General features: G+C 39.1%; 1 protein-coding gene across 1 annotated transcript in view; it reads right to left on the bottom strand.

Annotated features, from left to right (window-relative positions):
* The window catches only part of SDHAF3 (succinate dehydrogenase complex assembly factor 3), a 28528-nt gene extending 11260 nt beyond the window's left edge, over nucleotides 1–17268 (bottom strand). Inside the window, exon 1 of the mRNA XM_062507968.1 lies at nucleotides 17079–17268. Within this exon, the coding sequence (XP_062363952.1) occupies nucleotides 17079–17240 (162 nt within the window). The 5' untranslated portion in view covers nucleotides 17241–17268. The remainder of the gene's footprint in view (nucleotides 1–17078) is intronic.
* Between the last annotated feature and the right edge of the window lie 861 nt (nucleotides 17269–18129).

Raw genomic sequence — 18129 nt, 5'->3', positions numbered from 1 at the left:
TACCAGTCAGAGAATACTAAAGCTATTCAAGAGGTCTCATTTGTGTTTCAAGACTTCTACACTAAGGAATTATCTCAGCTTGTATTTGCACGGCTTTAAAATTACTCTTATTTAAAACAATGCAATGCTATTTGAGCAATAGAAACTTGAATTATTTTGGAGTTGTTTCTACATTTAATGGATTTTGCTTGCTAGCCAATATGAACATGAAAAAGGAAGTCTTGTATACATCTGCCCAAAAGCACAGCAGGACCTCATGGATCACACTGAATGGCAATTCATGGGGTATTTGTGTGCAGGAGTTTATTTTAGTCTTAAGGGGGGGGGGGGGGGGGGGAGGATGAATATTAGCATGGTTTGCTGTCCTGAAGAATATTTCATGTACCTTAGGAAAAAAGTAATTTGTGAAGGCACCAATTGAGAGGGGAGCCTAGACCAGTCCCACTACATCTGTTCAGTGATGCAGGGGAAGGCCCTCCCCCTCACTTCTATCATGAGATGCAGCAGGTGAGCACAGCACGCCTTGCTGCAGGTCTCAGATCTGAGCATTGGCCATGCACAGGAAGGCATTGGATTACAAGGGTTCCTCTGCCATCCCAGCATGAGCATCATTTCTATCACAGAAGACATAGATAAACTGAAATAAACACTTCTTCCAAAGCCCACTTATGGGCTGCCGTGAAATGTCCCTATGGGCTAGACACTGAAAGTTCCCCATGGACCTCTGACTCACAGGCACATGCACTACATAAAGTCAGCCTGAAGTCCACCTGCTGCTATAGTGAAGGACTAACCTTGACTAGGGACTGCTGCCCTAGAAAGCTGGAACAAAATGTAACATCTCTGCGTCAAAGCATAACATTTTAACCTGAATTTTTAATGTCTCAATAGACAAAAAACACTGAAACAAGACTATACAGCATTATGGAAAAGTGATGGGATCATCTTCACTGAACTCTTTGCTAGATCCACTACAGCAGTGAATTTACAAGTAACAGCTTTGCAAAACATCTTCCTTTACAGAACCCAGCTTGGTAATGATTTATTTAATCAGGTAGGTATAGAATTTCCCTGGAAAAGTTCCACCACAGCTCCTGTTAAAATTAGACCTATTTGAAATGTTTTTCAGAATCTATTGTCCCTCAACAATGCTCCTAACAAGCTATCTAATCACAAATGAAAACAAAAAAGTTCCATTACTCAGGAAAAAGTTGGCAGGTAACTTGGTATGTACTCAGTGATAGGTGCATCACTGTACCAAAAGCTTTAATCAACAAATGGGATATGTTAAATAGTACAAGGGATCATGAGAATTTCATCACATGCAACAGTATTAAACATCTGAAGATGAAGCAAAAAAAGACAAAGCCAAATAAAACAAATTCAAAGTACTCATTCACACTGCAATTAAATCCACTGCACACTGCTCTATGCTTTCTGCTAGACTCCTAAATAAATTCAAGTGAAACTGTTACATATCAATTGAATGCCATGAAAAAGTGGAACTGATTCTTTTAGATACCATGGCATTGATTTTCAAAAGAAAAATATGCACAAACTCGTATACTTCATTTATTCTTATACTTGTTACCATGCGTTAGAAGTGTATATTTGTGCAAGTACACAAACAATCAATCAAAAATAATACAATAAAAATTAATAATTATGTAGACAGTGTTCACATCAGTATAATTCAAGTTTCCAAGCTCTTGCTAATTACCGTGAAAGTTGTTCCACCACAGTTATATTCCAAACTGTCTAGCACATTAATCCTCATTTCAACAACATATGCAATTTATATGGCTGACTTGTGTCTTATAAAAACAGATAAACTAAACTAAAGCATACTAAACAGATTGTTGAAGCATAAACACTGCTAACATCACACCTACATAGTGACATTTGTATATATACTTAACTAATTCTTAAGCAAAACCCAATACAGTATGATTTTAAATTGCTCAGGTTATATTACTCTTGCATTGAAAGGATACCAAAGGATACCAATGTGTGTCAGTGATCATGCACCTTCAGAGTGCTGAGTCAGCACTTGTACTTCAGTACCATTCAGCTGTCCATACCACTTAGGTTACAACTGACTTTTAGAATTTTAGTTAGTTTTGCTTGAACATAAGAAACTCTGGGAACCTTCTCAGCTAACATTTGAAAATTTTACATTAAGTCAAATCTTTTCTACATATTCTCTACATCAAAACCCAGAAGGGTTTGTCTAAAGGACTGGATGAGGCCACAAGCAACCTGATATAAAATGGTCCTTCCAGTCAAGGTCTTCCAGGCAACCTCTGCTTCATTGCTCCATTCATTAAAAACCCAAGATTAGTCCAAGTTATATTTTAATGCCTACCCCAAGTTAGAAATATTTAGAATACAAATCACAGGTTATTGTTAACATCTGACATTATGTTTTGAGGACTATCAGATTTTTTTCAAATGTTTCAGTACTGAAGATATACTGTATCAAGCAGTTTTCCTCTTACCCCAAGGGAATTGTTTCAAAATAACTAAATCAACTACAAAGCTCACTGAGACAGACAAGTTCACATACTTAAAAGATCAGTAATAAAATACTGTCATTATTCAGTAATCAGCTGATTTATTCAAACTCTTTTAGTATACAAGCTTTTACTAACACAAGCTAGTTTCCATCCTATTCTTTCATAACCAACACAAAACTTTATTAGCAGCTATTTTTCAGAAAAGAAACAGACTGTATTTATAACTTTCCTCACTATACCAAAGTCAGTGAAGCTTTACTTGTACAACATGCAAGTGAAAATAAGAACAAAACTTCCTTTCCACTAGAAACACAATACACACTATGCGACAGCACTCAAATCTGATAAAAATTTACTAGCAGTACATCTTAACAGTTCACCAAAATAGGCTCAGTGACAGCATAATTAGAAACACTAATACACAAATTGGCATTACCCAAAGGTTTATTTTCTGCCTGCTTGCCCTTGAGGTATTGTGTAAGATGACAGTAGCTCTAGTTTTTCCAGGGAACTCTGGAGATCCTCTATACCCATCATCACACAAACAAGTTAACAGGGCTTCTTCATGCAGCTTTTCCTTCACCCATACAACACCCTCTCAGAGGCACCACACAAAACAATCTTCCCAAACTCAGTCTCATCTCTGTGGCCCATGAGAATGTAAACCTGGCCCATGACCTTTCAGAAGCAGACCAGTAAAAGGGAATGATGAAAAAGTGTGTGCTTACTTGTCTCATCAACACAAAGCACAACTATCAACAGCAGCTGGACTGTGTTCTCCAGAGGCCTCTGAAATACCAGTGAACACCCCCTTCAAATTGAATCAGAAATGATTTTTTTTAAATGTTAATATTCAAATATTTTACAGATCTAGGATGCAGAGTAACAAGACACATGTCTGGCAATCCCTCCTGGTTAGAAAGACAGTAAAGGTGCCTTTTTTCACTTGCTTTTCCTTCCAGGAACATACTTTTCACCTCCCCAGAGCTGAATATTCACAAATGCTACTGTGCAGACACAGTGCCCAGCTTTGTCACACAATTTCATTGTGGCCTAGAGAGTCTCCTCTCGTTTGACCAGACCAGCAGCAGAAGAGCACTAGAGAGCTCAGATCTTGTTTCTCAGCTTAATCTCCACACAGATTTCAGATCTGTCAGCTCTTGATTTGGAGGAAGGTAGATAAATCCAACAGTTGTTGAAAATCTGCTAATGTGTGACAGAGATAACTCAGAGCAAAAGCAGCACTTGCACTTGGCAGCAGAGGAATCATAGCTCTGTCTGCAGTAACAACTTACAGCAGTGCCAGGGAATGCTTTGAGAAGGTATCAGAACTCAGCCACACACCCTGGGGCTTGGCCCCACAGTCCTGGCACAGGCTTTGATCAAGGATAACCATCTTTATGTGAAACAACTCCAAGTTCATCCAGTGAGACAGCACAAATCAGGGACTGCTCCCAGCAGGCAGTTTGGATATGGCCACCCTGCTTTGGAGCATAAAGTTTAACAGCATGGAAATGGGCTATTCCACTGCCAGCTGCAAAGCAGCCCAAGCACATCAGTTCAACAGGACAGACCACCTTTACCTCGACAATGCTACAGCCAAACAGCCCCCAGCATACTCTGCAAGAGGTGTATTCCTATTCCTAAGCCAAAAGCTTATTTAATACACTGCCTGCTTTTGCCTTAGTATCTCCTCTGTGGTGTGTAGTTTTTGTACTGGGATAACTTTTTCCAAAACCCCATCACTGTGAAGGGTCTGAAAGCTCTGCATGGCACAGTAAAACATTTGAAATGTTGTCAAGCAGAATTAATACAAAGGTTTGCTTGCATGCAAACAGGAAATGTTTAAGCTCTCCAACTGCAAAATTCCAACTCTTTTCTCTTAACTAAACACTGATACATGAATGGCTTTACCTTCATACTTCAGTAAAAGAGCTGAAAGGAACTTCAACTACACCCACAGCTACTGTCCACTGAGGAAACTGTCCAGCACGCTTGCAATTTCAGAAGAACCCACTGAAATCACCCTCTGATTTCAATATGCTTTGCTTCGAGTCAAAGACATTAAACACTATTTGAAGTAGATGGTGCCAAACCTCTGAAATACACCATGCATGTGTACTGCACAGCTATAAATATATGGATACAGAAAAAAAAAATCCCAAAAGGTTGGAAACAGTTAACATCTAGAAAATTAAGTCTGCAAAACACTTAAGCTTGTTAACACTGGATAACTGATACTAACTAATGCTCCAGAAAACATCCTTAGGAGAAACAAGTTTGTTGTAATGTCAAATGAAGTCAGAAACAGTCTTTCCTGAAAGTGATGGGAATAAAACAAAATGCAGAATATACAATTTCCAAGGAAGAGCTGATGAATCCCAAACTACAGAACACAAACTGGAAGTTAAAGGAGAACTTTCCCAGGAAACATGCAGGAATGCTATAAAACTGGCACTGATGGCTTTTTTCACAGTTAATTCTCCAGAGCTCAAATGGCATCCCCAGATCTGCACAGGCTTCCCACCAGCCATAAGAAAGTGGTACACATTATTTTTAAAGTTGAGGAGGTGAAATGTATGTATGTGTGTGTATATATATATACCTATGCACACATATATACCACATCTTCTCTCACTAGGAGTCTAAAACTAAACCCTTTAGAAGGAAACAACACACACAGGTGGTTCTGTGTGAAAAATCAAAAACTTGTTAATCAGGAGTATTTCCATTACTGACAGACAGATGGAAGGAGTCTAGGCTGGAATGGTGATATCCATCATCTCAATCCAGGGTCTGGTGGTTCAACCATATTTACCAATTATCAAAACAGTCTTCTACTGCAGATGTCTACAGAGGCCAAGCCAGGCCTTGCCCATATCCAAAACACCAGCTGTTGAAAAGATGTCTGTGGAAGTTTAGAGATAGCAGTATGTCATTACTCATGTCCCAGGACACATAATCACAGGACAATGTCTTTTCAAAATTTAGAAATGACAAACAGAATATTCTTACCAGGATTTCCTTGTCTATTTTCACTGCACAGCTTCTTAGTTCCTTCTTACACTTAAAACTGGGTCACCTATTTTTCCATATGCTGAAAGGTTTTACAAGGACTTAGCCTTGCAAGCCATCAAGACTTCAGCTTCCAAGGCTTTCTCATTTTATCTTTTCAGTAATTCCAACACAGACACTTTTGCACCTTCTGTAATGCAGCTCCCTGAGTCCTAAAGGATTTCTGGGTCATCCTCTATTCAACTAAAATACTCTGAAGAACAAAGGCATCTTACTCCACACAGTACCATTTTTGCAGCCCTGCAGTTTAATGCATCAGCAGGAAACAAACCTTTGAACAGCTCCATTGTAAAATATAAATATTTAATTGTTTATAGCAAAGGTTGTTCTTATTGAGGAAAACAAAGACAATCCTAGGCAAACTGCCATCAGTGTTTCTAAAAGCAAGGGTCTACCACAACTATTTTCTTCTATTTGGTTAAGTCTGGGAAACTGGTCTGCTGCTGAGGAGTGGCATCTGCTGGCAGACAAGCACTCCACAAAAATCATATTCACCAGTAAAACAAATAATATTTTTTTAAAAAAAATACAAATCAGAGCTCACATTATTCACAAAGCAATTCTCACTTTCTTCTTGATTGATAGGATGATGATGTTTTACTCAACAGTGTAAGTCCTTTCAGTTACACTGAATTGCCCATGAACCAGAACACTGCTAGTGCTACCAATGAGATTTCTTTTCACTTCTCCATCAGCAGCTGAACTCAAGAACAAAAGACATGTCTGCTATTTAATTAAAACCCTTCACATCATGAATCTCTTAAATAAATTCTTAAAATGACTCACTGTAATGGATGTTAAATAGCTCACCAAGGTACTTCACTGTGAAAAACAAACTGAATTTAAAAGACCCAGAAAACAACTGAAAATCATGATTTGCTGAACACCTTAAAATTAATTCTAAGCATAAAATCAAGTTTCAACTATTGCAAATAAAGTACATACACAGAACAAGTAATTGAACATGAACCAAAATATTCTTCATTTTAGAGCAGTCTACTTGTACCACAGCCAAAAGATGACCTGCACCTTCTACAAGGTTTTATTATTGGAACTGTGGCAAACTGTAACTTTTTGGCTTAAAATATCATGGTGGATGACTGACACATGCTGCATTTATTTTGAAAGGGGCAGAATAAAACAGAAAAAGATCCAGTTTAAATGTTTCACTGGCATCCAGGAATAAGAGCAGGAATAAATAATATTTTATACTATATTTTCATTTTTAAAGAAAACTTCCTACTCTAAACAGTACTATGCAATACCAACGTATTTTGTAACAGCAACTGAAATGTGACATTGCTAACAATAAAGTTTTTCATTTGGTGAACAGAACATTTGCATTTGGGTTATTACTATACACTTCCAAAAATACAATTGGTTTAAAACTCAATAGATCCTTTAAAAAATAAACAAAACCAACTTTTTTTAAAGAGTTTTGTATCTACATAACTGAGGCTCCATCTGCTCTGGGCATACTCTCCTGGGGACCACCATGGCTGATCTGAATTTTGTAATCACAGAATATGCCAAGTTGGAAGGGACCCACAAGGATCAGTCCAACTCCTGGCCCTGCCCAGCACCATCCACAAAAGTCACACCCTGTGCCCAAGAGTACTGTTTACCAATACAAATCCAAACCAGAAAGCACATTATGACAATATTATGACTAAACCAGGTAGAAATCCCAGTAAAGTTTTCTAATAGAAAAGCCTTCGCAAAAGCTGCAACAGTAAGTTAGCAATTCTCAGTATATATTTCAATAAATAATTTAGCAATAATTGAATGTGGAGGAATTCCAGTTTATATTAGAAAATTCAGCAGCCTCTTTTTCTAGCATAGGAACAAGGCTTCTCTAGCTAAGTATTTGCTGCCATCATGTGTACACTTCAAAAACTGCAAACATATGAACAATACTTTTCCTTCATCAGGTCAAAAATCAGCCATGAAAATACATATAAGGGCATTACAGACTTCAGTCAGGTGATGAAGTTTCATGGATTGCTAATGTAATATGAATTCTTAACCTCAATACAGACTGCCTATTATAATCCAAATTCTACTACAAAGACCACATGCTTTCACTATGCAGCCAGAAGAAGCAAGAAACTGATTACAAGTAAATGGTGTTTGATGGCCCACAAAAAAATAAACCAGTTCCTCTCACTTATTCCATGCAAATATCAGTACTTCCAACACCACCCAAAACCTTCAGCTATGACATCTCCAAAGAAGCAACAGTGATAGGGACTTAAACCCTTCCACCACATTTCTTCTGGTCTAGGGAAAGGAAGGGAAAGGAAGGGAAAGGAAGGGAAAGGAAGGGAAAGGAAGGGAAGTTGCAAGGCAAGGCAAGGCAAGTTGCAAGGCAAGGCAAGGGAAGTGGCAAGAGAAAAAGGAAGAAAAAAGGAAAGAAAAAAGGAAAGAAAAAAGGAAAGAAAAAAAAAGGAAAGAAAAAAAAGAAAGAAAAAAGGAAAGAAAAAAGGAAAGAAAAAAGGAAAAGAAGAAAATAAAATAAAAAAAGAAAAATTAAATTTAAAAAAAAAGAAAAAAAAAGAATGTTGCAGTGACGTAATGTGCATTTCCTCCAAATTACGGAATAGAATAGTTCAACAAGAAGGAAAAAAATACTATAAAGTTACAAAACTAGTTTATCAAGTTTACACCATTCAGTAATTCCCACAGAGAAAGGGAAGATCCATCTACACTTTGTCTGTTGTTAGCCAGTCTTGAAATATGGGTGCAAGGTCAATCAAGAAAGTATTTTACACATTTACCTAGTTAGTGCAATGAGGAAAAAAGTGCATCATGCTCTCTTTCATCTTAGACTTCTCTGTCTCTAATATCACTGAAACAATAAAAAAAACACAATAACAGGACTCAAATCCCCAACATATCAAAAAGCCTAAAATTCAACACTCAGTAACTCTGCTTCTAGTAGGACTTCTAACTTGTAATTAGAAATGCCTCATTACTACACATCACTTCTGGAAACTACTTTTAAAAGCTAGAAGTCCAAACATTTTATGATACTATGATGAAATACATTTTCTAAATTATAACCTACAAAAATACAGTTTGAAATTAGCAGCTTTGAAACACAGAAACAAAATATATTTCAGGAGAAATTTTCTGCTTGATGGATTCCCAGGAGAGAGCTGCACAAAAAGCAGGATATCTCTAAGAGGACGTATGGTTGTAAGTACAGTCAGCTTCAGCCTCCCAAACAGCCAAAGCTCTCAGCATTACAAAAGACAGCTAAATGAATGGTGATAAAGATGCCACTAAATACAAGATTATGAGGTCAAAACCTGAGGTTCAACTACTTGCAAAAAAGAATATTCAATTAAATTACTTTAATATCAGCGAACTGTGAAAAAAAAACCCTTTCATTCTTCAGTGGGTACACATCAATATGTCTTAAGTGTAGCTCTATATATAAAAAATCTGGGGCTTTAATATCCCCCAACATTCACAACTCTATTTGTGCAACCTCACATTATGCTGGAAGAAGAAAAAAAATTAAACAGTTTCTAAACAATTACTCTGATGTGCTCCAGATGCCATTTTAACTTGCAGAAAATATAAATTTTCTGTTTACACAGGGCTGAAAGGCACATCTATACAGTACATGCAATTACAGCACTCATAATATTATTGCAGTAATTACAAAATATGGTACTTGACAGCACTTGTAGAAAGTTGGCAGTGTTTACAGTGTTGATAGTGGAAATGCACTGACAAGGCAGTAAAACCTACCATGCTTACAAAACACTACATGCTGACAATATTCACACAAGTACCAAATAAATGCTAGAAGGAAGGTGTCAATAAAATACAAACAAGCAGAAATCCTTGTAACTTTGCAAGTGCAATTTATACTCAGTTTGACCCACTACATTGTCTTAAAATGCAACAAAGTTGAGACCTCGACACCTTGTGCTCAAGAGCAGAATGAGTTAAACTACATGAACAATGCACTTGAATTGTTGAAGACTGTACAGCAAGAGCTGTGAGCAAAAGCTATAAGAAAGAACTGTACAAAGTGAGAAAGATACATAAAGAAGGAGCTGCAGAAACTGTGTCCTCCTCCCAAAGAACAGAACTGCCTGCTGTGATAAGTAATCGCACAAAAGAAAAAATATACATCATGGCCTGCTATGTACTAAATTGCATGTACACTAAACAGTTGGAAATGGTTATGCAGAAGCTAGAACAATATAAATATCTCAATATAATGTTTGTCATTAAACGTCCTTGCAGCATCACACTGCTTGGCCTGTCTTCCAATTGCTGTTAACCTTCATCTGAAAACCTAACCTGGTAAGGTTTTCTAAATTCTACTGCAAAATATTTTAAATACTAAAAAAAGGGCTATAACACTGGGGCAAAAGAATCAGAATACCTATCCATTCCCGTTTCCTTTTTTTTTTGTTTTGTTTACACGTAAGAGAAAGCAAGAAATCTGACAACACTCACACACATACAACTTGAAGAAAACCTTTTAAGACACCCATTTGCTTTCAGTAACCTGTGTCAAGTTAAACTTTTTGAAATTGCTGTCAAGGAATACTGAAAAAGAAGAATCAGCCTAATTCACAGCAAATAAGATAAACTTACATTCAAAGAGTATTTGGATATCTGAATGCACAAAATAACAGACTGCTGGTCACTGCAGTTCTAACTTTAAAAAAATCTGCAGGTCCTGAGAATAATGTGCTATACATATGTAATTTATATATAATAAAGAGTTTTGATTCCCTAAGTTTCACACATATACACAAGTACAGTGGCATGTTAGGAACAAGGCTATGCACATGCTGTCTCATATGCCTTGGACAGAATTTCATACCACCACTAGATGGAAACCTGAATTACCTTTTAAACTGACAATTCTGTAAATGCTCCATTACTGGCTCTCCTCCTACCATCTGGCTGTTTTCTTATTTAGAGCTCTATTCTCACACTGGCCATCATTAACCTGTACTCACTAAGAGAGTACAGTACAGGTCTCTGCTTGTGGAGCAGACATTCACAAAACTTCTACAGAATCTTCAATCCTGAGAGCATTAACACTGAGAAATATGCCCTGCCAGTGCTAGTCAATGTAAGGAATAAACTGTTGACACTCATTAGAGATGCATCCCACTTCTACACCAATTCAAACTTCTCATTCTAAGTCACACCTAATAAAAGTGCTATACTCTGCCAAGAAATTTCAGCTCAGGGATTCAATTCATGCTACTTTTTTAATATCAAATGCAAGCTATGAAACCATCTGAAATTTATAAACCAATTTACACATCATGTATTTATACTTGCAATGTACCTGAAGTGACTGGCACATGCAAGTGACTGCTGGATGTCACCCCTATGACTTGGATGATTTCCTGCTGTGTCAAAACAGTTGTAAATAAAAACTTCAACTAGCAGATAAGCAGTTATTAAAACAGTCATCTGACTAGCTACATGCTATCCTAGATATGATAGCATATAAATAATTGGTATGGTAACACGACAGAAGCACTGAGAATACTGATGCCAATATTTATAAAATTTTGAATTCAGGAAATACAGTAAAGGTCTAAAACCAGTATATACACAGGGAAAAAAAAATCAACCCAGCAAGAAATCACTGGCCTCAGAAGTGGCCAGGTAAACCTGAACAAGAACAATGATGTTTTCCAGGTGAGAAGTAACAAATTCCCCTTCCTGCAACAGGTGTGCATCATGCACAAGGCAGTTGGTATCCACCAGGTTATCCCAAATCTCACCACTTCAGAATGAACCCAGACTGCGTGGATTCTCTATGGAAGAGAAACAGACACCAGCTCCTACTTCTAAACCCAAATCTAAAAGAGCATTGAAAGGATGGAAGTGATAGCATAATATGAAAAAGATGTTCTTTGCAGGAAACTTCACAACAGGGATTCACAACAAAAGGTCAACCTTTGCAATTGCACATAAATACTAATTCAGGACACTCACCAAATCATGGGTGCACCCAGGCAAAATTTCATCAGAGGTAGACTTCAAATCCTACAAGCAAGCAGGCCACCAGGAAGGCCAGGTCAGAGCAGCATCCTGATTTTCTGTGGCTATTCATGCCCAAATCCCACATGCACTTCAGTTTATCAGCCACAACTCCCTGGCTCTCAGAAAAGTGCAAAATTCTTTCCTACCTTTTGAGAAATAGAAAAGAAAATAGAGTAAATTTACTCCAATTTAGTTCTTAAAAATTAATAACTAGTGAACACCCTAAGTGGGGAATAAGAAGTGGGACTCAGTAGGAATTTACTCTTAATAAGAAAGTTTTCATTCAGATAGTCATAAAAATCTCTAAAAGCAAATACCAATGTATCCAGTAATGTTAAAATGAAATACTACTCTAAAATCCTATTTCACAACTTTAATAAAAGTAATAAAATAGAAAAAAAAAAACCTAAAGGCATATTTTACTTCCAAAAAAATGTATTTCTTTGTCAGGCAAAGAAAACACCTCTTATATAATGTACTTCACTGAAACTGAGAGCACAGTTCAGAATGCCAGCAGCTGTTTTATACTTATACTACCTACATTATTTGCTGAAAGACAGCACAAAGGGCAACCCACACATCCCATTCCCATTTCAGTCTGACTCCAGTACTGGCCACAATTTCCTCTCCCACCCTCTGACTACTTGCTCTTCAAATTCACCATTCGACATTTCAAACATTTCACATATTTTTGAGTGCAAGCAGTTTAAAAATAAATCAAGAAAGGGAGGGAAGATCATACTCGCCCAGAAAATTAAGAAGCAAAAATTCTAAATGTGTATCCACTCGTGAGTAGAAAAAGACATATCAGAACAACTATATTCTCTGAGATATGACTGCATCCCACAATCATCCCAGCAAATACTGCAAATGACGCAGGCAACTGAAAATAAATCTGATGAATGACAATTATTTGTATTGCATCTGATTCAAAAAATTAGTCATTCCTGAGAGGCTACATGACAGTTCATTTGAAAGCTTGTAAAAAGGTTTTCAGGGTCAAGAGTGGCCAAAGAATTTCAAAGGCAATTTATTCAATCTATTAGATTGAGAAAATGTTGTGTAATTCTGCAGAATGATTCTGCTTGTCTTAAAGACAGTCCAGGCCCTCTCATCTACAGGGTCAGGCTTTTTAAAAAAGAGAAGTACAAAATGGTAATTTTCAAAACTAATGCTTAAATGTCAAACAAATTGTTACTGAAATTATTTAGCTGAATATTGTACCTACTGCAATCTGAAATAATCGATACTATCTCAATATTACTTATCTTATGTAAGCATTCTCATCAGCTATCATGATTCAGAAGACTGCTGAACTAATTGACTTATCATACCTGTCAACATTAATTCAATAGCATTCCAAGGTAATAATCAGTATCAATCTAATTATATCAGCAGTCTCTTGTAAATGAGTACCAATTATTTTAATTAAAATATTAAATATTTAGAAAATAGATAGGAACATATATTAATAATTTATATGCTTAATTTGAATCTACCTGAACAAGCATAATTCCTGAACAACAAATCTTACTTTCTTTGTATCCCCCTTTAATATTTTCCGGCAGGTTTTCAGACACAAACTAGCAATCCAATACCAATGACAGGAAAACCACAATACTTATATTCTTCTACTTTTATATTAACATATATGGACTTGCCATCTATTATTGGTTGTACCCACTTAAAAACTCTTCCAAGAATATTTAATGGATAGTTTCCCTATTTTATAAATGCAAACAGGTCAGCTTAGGCTCCCTACAAAACTCCATTAGCCATCTACATGGTTGGCTCTAACCTCAAATCCCTCAATTCCTGCACATTCTAAACAAGATGAGATCCCTTCTCATCTCTTTTACAGGAAAACAACCTGAACTACTCACATACTACAGCAATAGCATTTCAGAGCTTTTTACCTCTTTTTTCCCCTTTTATTTTCAAAGCTGACCTTAGAAATCTCCCTACAGGTTTTCCACCATGTTTCACAAGAAATAAAGGAAATCTGCGCCATTTGTGAGATACAATCACAGAATCATTCAAACTGGAAAAGACCTCTAACATCATGGAGTCCAATCTTTGATCAAACACAACTTGTCAACTAAAACACGGCACTAAGTCACTAAGGAACATCCAGTCAGCTCCTGAACACTTCCAGGGATAGTGACTGCACCACCTCCCTGGGCAGTCTGTTCTTAACAACCATTTTTGTGAAGAAATTCCTTCTGATGTCCAACCTGAACTTTCCCGTGGCACAGCCTGAGGCTTTCACCCTGTCACGAGCTGCCTGGGACAAGAGGCTGACTCCCACCTGGCTAAACCTCAATTAATTTGCCCAGTTCCCCTGAATCAATATAATTTAAATGGCAAGGAGGGCAGGTGCATTATTTGAGGCAACCATAATGTGACTGAAATGCCAATCCTGTTTTCTAAACGTTTAGCTAATATGTATCAAATTGGAGGACACAAAGACTATGAACTAGTATATTCAAGCACACCCAGAAGGTCTGACTACCCAAAGAGAGCCTGAAGATTTTTACCAATAGTCAAGTAGTTTCATGTTAAAATAAGACATCCTTGGAAATTTTCATTCAAAAAGCATTTCGGATGACTTATTAAGATTACACTTCATATTAAAATCCTCATTCAAAGTCAAGAAACATCACTGCAATCAAAAAATTCATAATCTTTACCCTCTGATGAATATACATAAAGATATATTAATTTAACATAAATTAAGAATACGAATCTTCTGCAGCATGAGATATCATGCCACTCTCTACCAGATGTCCTGCCCTACATGCAAGAGGAGGCATGAGGAAAGAACATTTCCAGATGGAAGCTGAATATTAACAGAACTAAGTGCTCACAGCAAGTATATGCTCAGTATATGCTTAGCCTAACAAGCATACAGCAAATTGGGAAGAAAAACCATGAAAATGCAACACACCAAAATACTGTTATCAGAGCTGTAAGTACTCATTTCTCCCAAAAAAATAAAGAAACTTAACAGAAATTTTAAACAAGCAGTTTGTATTAATGCTGTAGTGATTTGTTTAGGTGAATCTTTAGTTTGTTTTTTTGTTTTGTTTAATAAAATTAGAAGCAAGAAGTACAGTTATGTTCATATACACAAAGCAGCAGCATTACCTCAGCTTCACTCGTGGCTAACTGTGTGAATCCTAGGCAAGAACCAGGCACTTCACAGCTATGCTGGCATGTCCTGCAAGAACTGTCCTGGAGCTTCCAGCCTTTTTCTGGTCATAAGACTGCCCTGCTGCCCAGCAAGGGTGCAAAGGATAAAACACAAGAGAAACAAGTGGTGCACAATACAACTGCTCACCACCTGCTGACTGATGCCCTGCCCATGCCTGAGCAGTGATCAACCCTTCATGGCCAACTTCTCCCAGTTTATATACTGAACATACTACAGATTGTACAGCATGGAATATCCACTTGTCCCATTTGGGTCAGCTGTCCTGGCCATTCTCCCTCCCAGCTTCTTGTGCATAACCTCACTGGCAGAGCATGGGCATCTGAAAAATACTTGATTTAGAGTAAGCACACCTAGGAACAGCTAAACCAGTGCATTACCAACATTATTCTCATACTAAATCCAAAACACAGCACTGAACAAGCTACTACAAAGAAAATTAACTCTATCTTAGCCAAAACCAAGCCAGAGGACTGACTCCAACATGAATTAATTAGCATGAAAGTCTGATTTAAATCCCACACTTGAAATAGATTATTATTTGGGTGAGAAAAAGACCCCAGAACAAAACAAAAATTAAAGATGAGAAGAGACACGTTATCTACGTGCTAATATCTCCCAGTATCTTTCTAGAAGACAGACATATTTGCAAAGTTCTTTATACTCACACACTCAAAACAGTTATTAAATTAAGTTTCCTTTCCTTGAACATATCATAGCTAATAGCACTAAATGTCAGGTTTCAAAATCCAACTTCTGTTACTTGTAGTCTAATTTTTGTCACCATTTTCTCTATAATCTACTTTTAAAACATTTCAAAACTGAGAAATATTTTCACTATTTGTTTACTTCACTTCAATAATGTCTAAAGATATTTCAATGCAAACATTTCAATGTAAACATTTCCTTCCTTTTCTAAAACTATTTTAAAGAAGATTTTCGCACTGAAAATAGTAACCTGTAACTTGTCTCTTTAGCTCATGTTAAAATTGAAAGCAGTGATGCGGAAACATTTCAGCAATATCAACTAAACGGCAATTGAGAATTACAATAGCATCAGGCATTTGAGAGGTAGATACAAATTTCTGTGATTTGAGGATCTATCAGTTGGCAAGAGGCAATTAAAATACACTTATTCCTTTCCTCTGTAGAGAATACCAGGCAGTCTTCTGCCTGCTTATTCCTGATACCCCAGCCCAAGTTACTTTAACCCACAAGATTTCAGCTACTGCAGGTAGAAAGGCCAGGGCAGTTCTCCCCCACTACCCTTCTACTGGTAAACTGGGAGGCAATGGATGCTACCTTTGCTAAACACTGCAAAGCAGCACAGAAATTCCATCCACAGAAAGAAAAATTGTTTTGAGATTCAAATGTACTACCAAGCCAGTAATTCAAGAAGCATGAAAATTAATTGGAAGCTTCTCTATACATCTGCCTCTTGCAGCTGCGTTCACGTGTTAACTGAAGCTTCTCCTATGTGAAGTGTCTGTACATTTGCCTGCCATATGGACTTCTTGGGGAACCTATTAATATGATGATATCTACTGGGGTCCAGGCATGTGGGGAAAGCACTTTACGGGTCTCCTTTCTCTGCTGCTTGTGAAACTTGTTACAACCTCATCACTTGGGAGTGATCTGCTTTTTTCCCCTTGGTGAAACCAGGCATGAGGTTCAGGGGAAGGGATGTTAAGCAGAGAAGCAATGTTCACATAAGACTTGTTTCCTTAGGAAATACTGAGAAGGTGTTAATCAGAAATGAAATGCAAGTTCACAGGGAAGCTATTTACACCTATGGACTTAACTAATTATAATTATACGATCGGTTATGTATGTAGTTATAAGTATTTATGCAGACTTCTATAATGCATTATTATAAATCATACAGATAATTTTGCGTATAGTCTTATCTACATATTTATACATAACTAATTATATAACTGATGTCACTCTTACATATACCTGTGCGTGCACAAGTATAATCCCGCACATTCGAGGAAAGGCAATGACAGCCATAACTCAACCTGCCTAGAGACATGGAGTTACAAGGCATTCTGCAGCTCTGTAAGGAGCACGCCCGAGAAGAGAGAATCAGGCGGGCTGGAAGAGCCCTCTGACATCACCGAGTCCGAGCTCTGAACAGCTGCGACCGCCCGGCGCAAGGCCCCTGACCTTGCCGGGGCCTGCCCTGCGCCCCGCCGCTCCCGGCCGCGTCCCTGCCCCGCGGGGCAGCCGGCACTTGCCTCCCATTCCCGCAGGAAGCGCTGGGCCTCGGCGGGCCCGGCCGCCCTGTGCCTCCGGAACTCCTCCTTGACGTAGCGGTCGCCCAGGTCGCGCAGGGCGGGCGGCAGCGCACGGTGCAGCTGCAGGATGCGGCGGTACAGACGGCGCGCTCCGCCCGCCATGGCGGCGGCCCTGGGGCGGGCCGGGGGACCGAGGGGCCGGGCCAGGGGACAGAGGGGCCGGGCCGAGGGACAGAGGGGCCGGGCCGAGGGACAGAGGGGCCGGGCCGAGGGACAGAGGGGCCGGGCCAGGGGACAGAGGGGCCGGGCCGAGGGACAGAGGGGCCGGGCCGGGGGACAGAGGGGCCGGGCCGGGGGACAGAGGGGCCGGGCCCAGGGACAGAGGGGCCGGGCCGAGAGACAGAGGGGCCGGGCCGTGGGACAGAGGGGCCGGGCCGGGGGACAGAGGGGCCGGGCCGTGGGACAGAGGGGCCGGGCCGGGGGACAGAGGGGCCGGGCCGTGGGACAGAGGGGCCGGGCCGGGGGACAGAGGGGCCGGGCCGTGGGACAGAGGGGCCGGGCCGGGGGACAGAGGGGCCGGGCCGAGAGACAGAGGGGCCGGGCCGGGGGACAGAGGGGCCGGGCCGGGAGACAGAGGGGCCAGGCCTGCTCCGTGGCCGCCGGGCCGGGCTGCGCTCGGTGCTCCGTGTTGGGCGGCGCCGCCCGCACACTTGGAGCCTGTGCCTGACAAGTGGCGTTTACAGTGATAGTGAGCAATGTGGTTGCTAATAGTGCTTGTGAAAATGCGTGGAGGATGTTGTTTCACAAACTCGGGTCCGAGTGTCAGAGATCACGATTATATAGATATAGATTATAGATATAGATAGATATAGATTAGTTAGATATAGATTAGATATAGATATAGATATAGATATAGATATAGATATAGATATAGATATAGATATAGATATAGATATAGATATAGATGATATAGATATATACAGAAAGAAAACAGTTCATTTTTGGCTCCAGGTTCGCCACCAGAAGAAAGAAATGTGCACTTTATGCCAGA

The sequence above is a fragment of the Cinclus cinclus genome, chromosome 1 (genome assembly GCF_963662255.1).
Source record: "Cinclus cinclus chromosome 1, bCinCin1.1, whole genome shotgun sequence".
NCBI lineage: Eukaryota > Metazoa > Chordata > Aves > Passeriformes > Cinclidae > Cinclus > Cinclus cinclus.
Note: the sequence above shows the minus strand (reverse complement) of the source record. Positions and strands in the feature narration are given on the sequence as shown.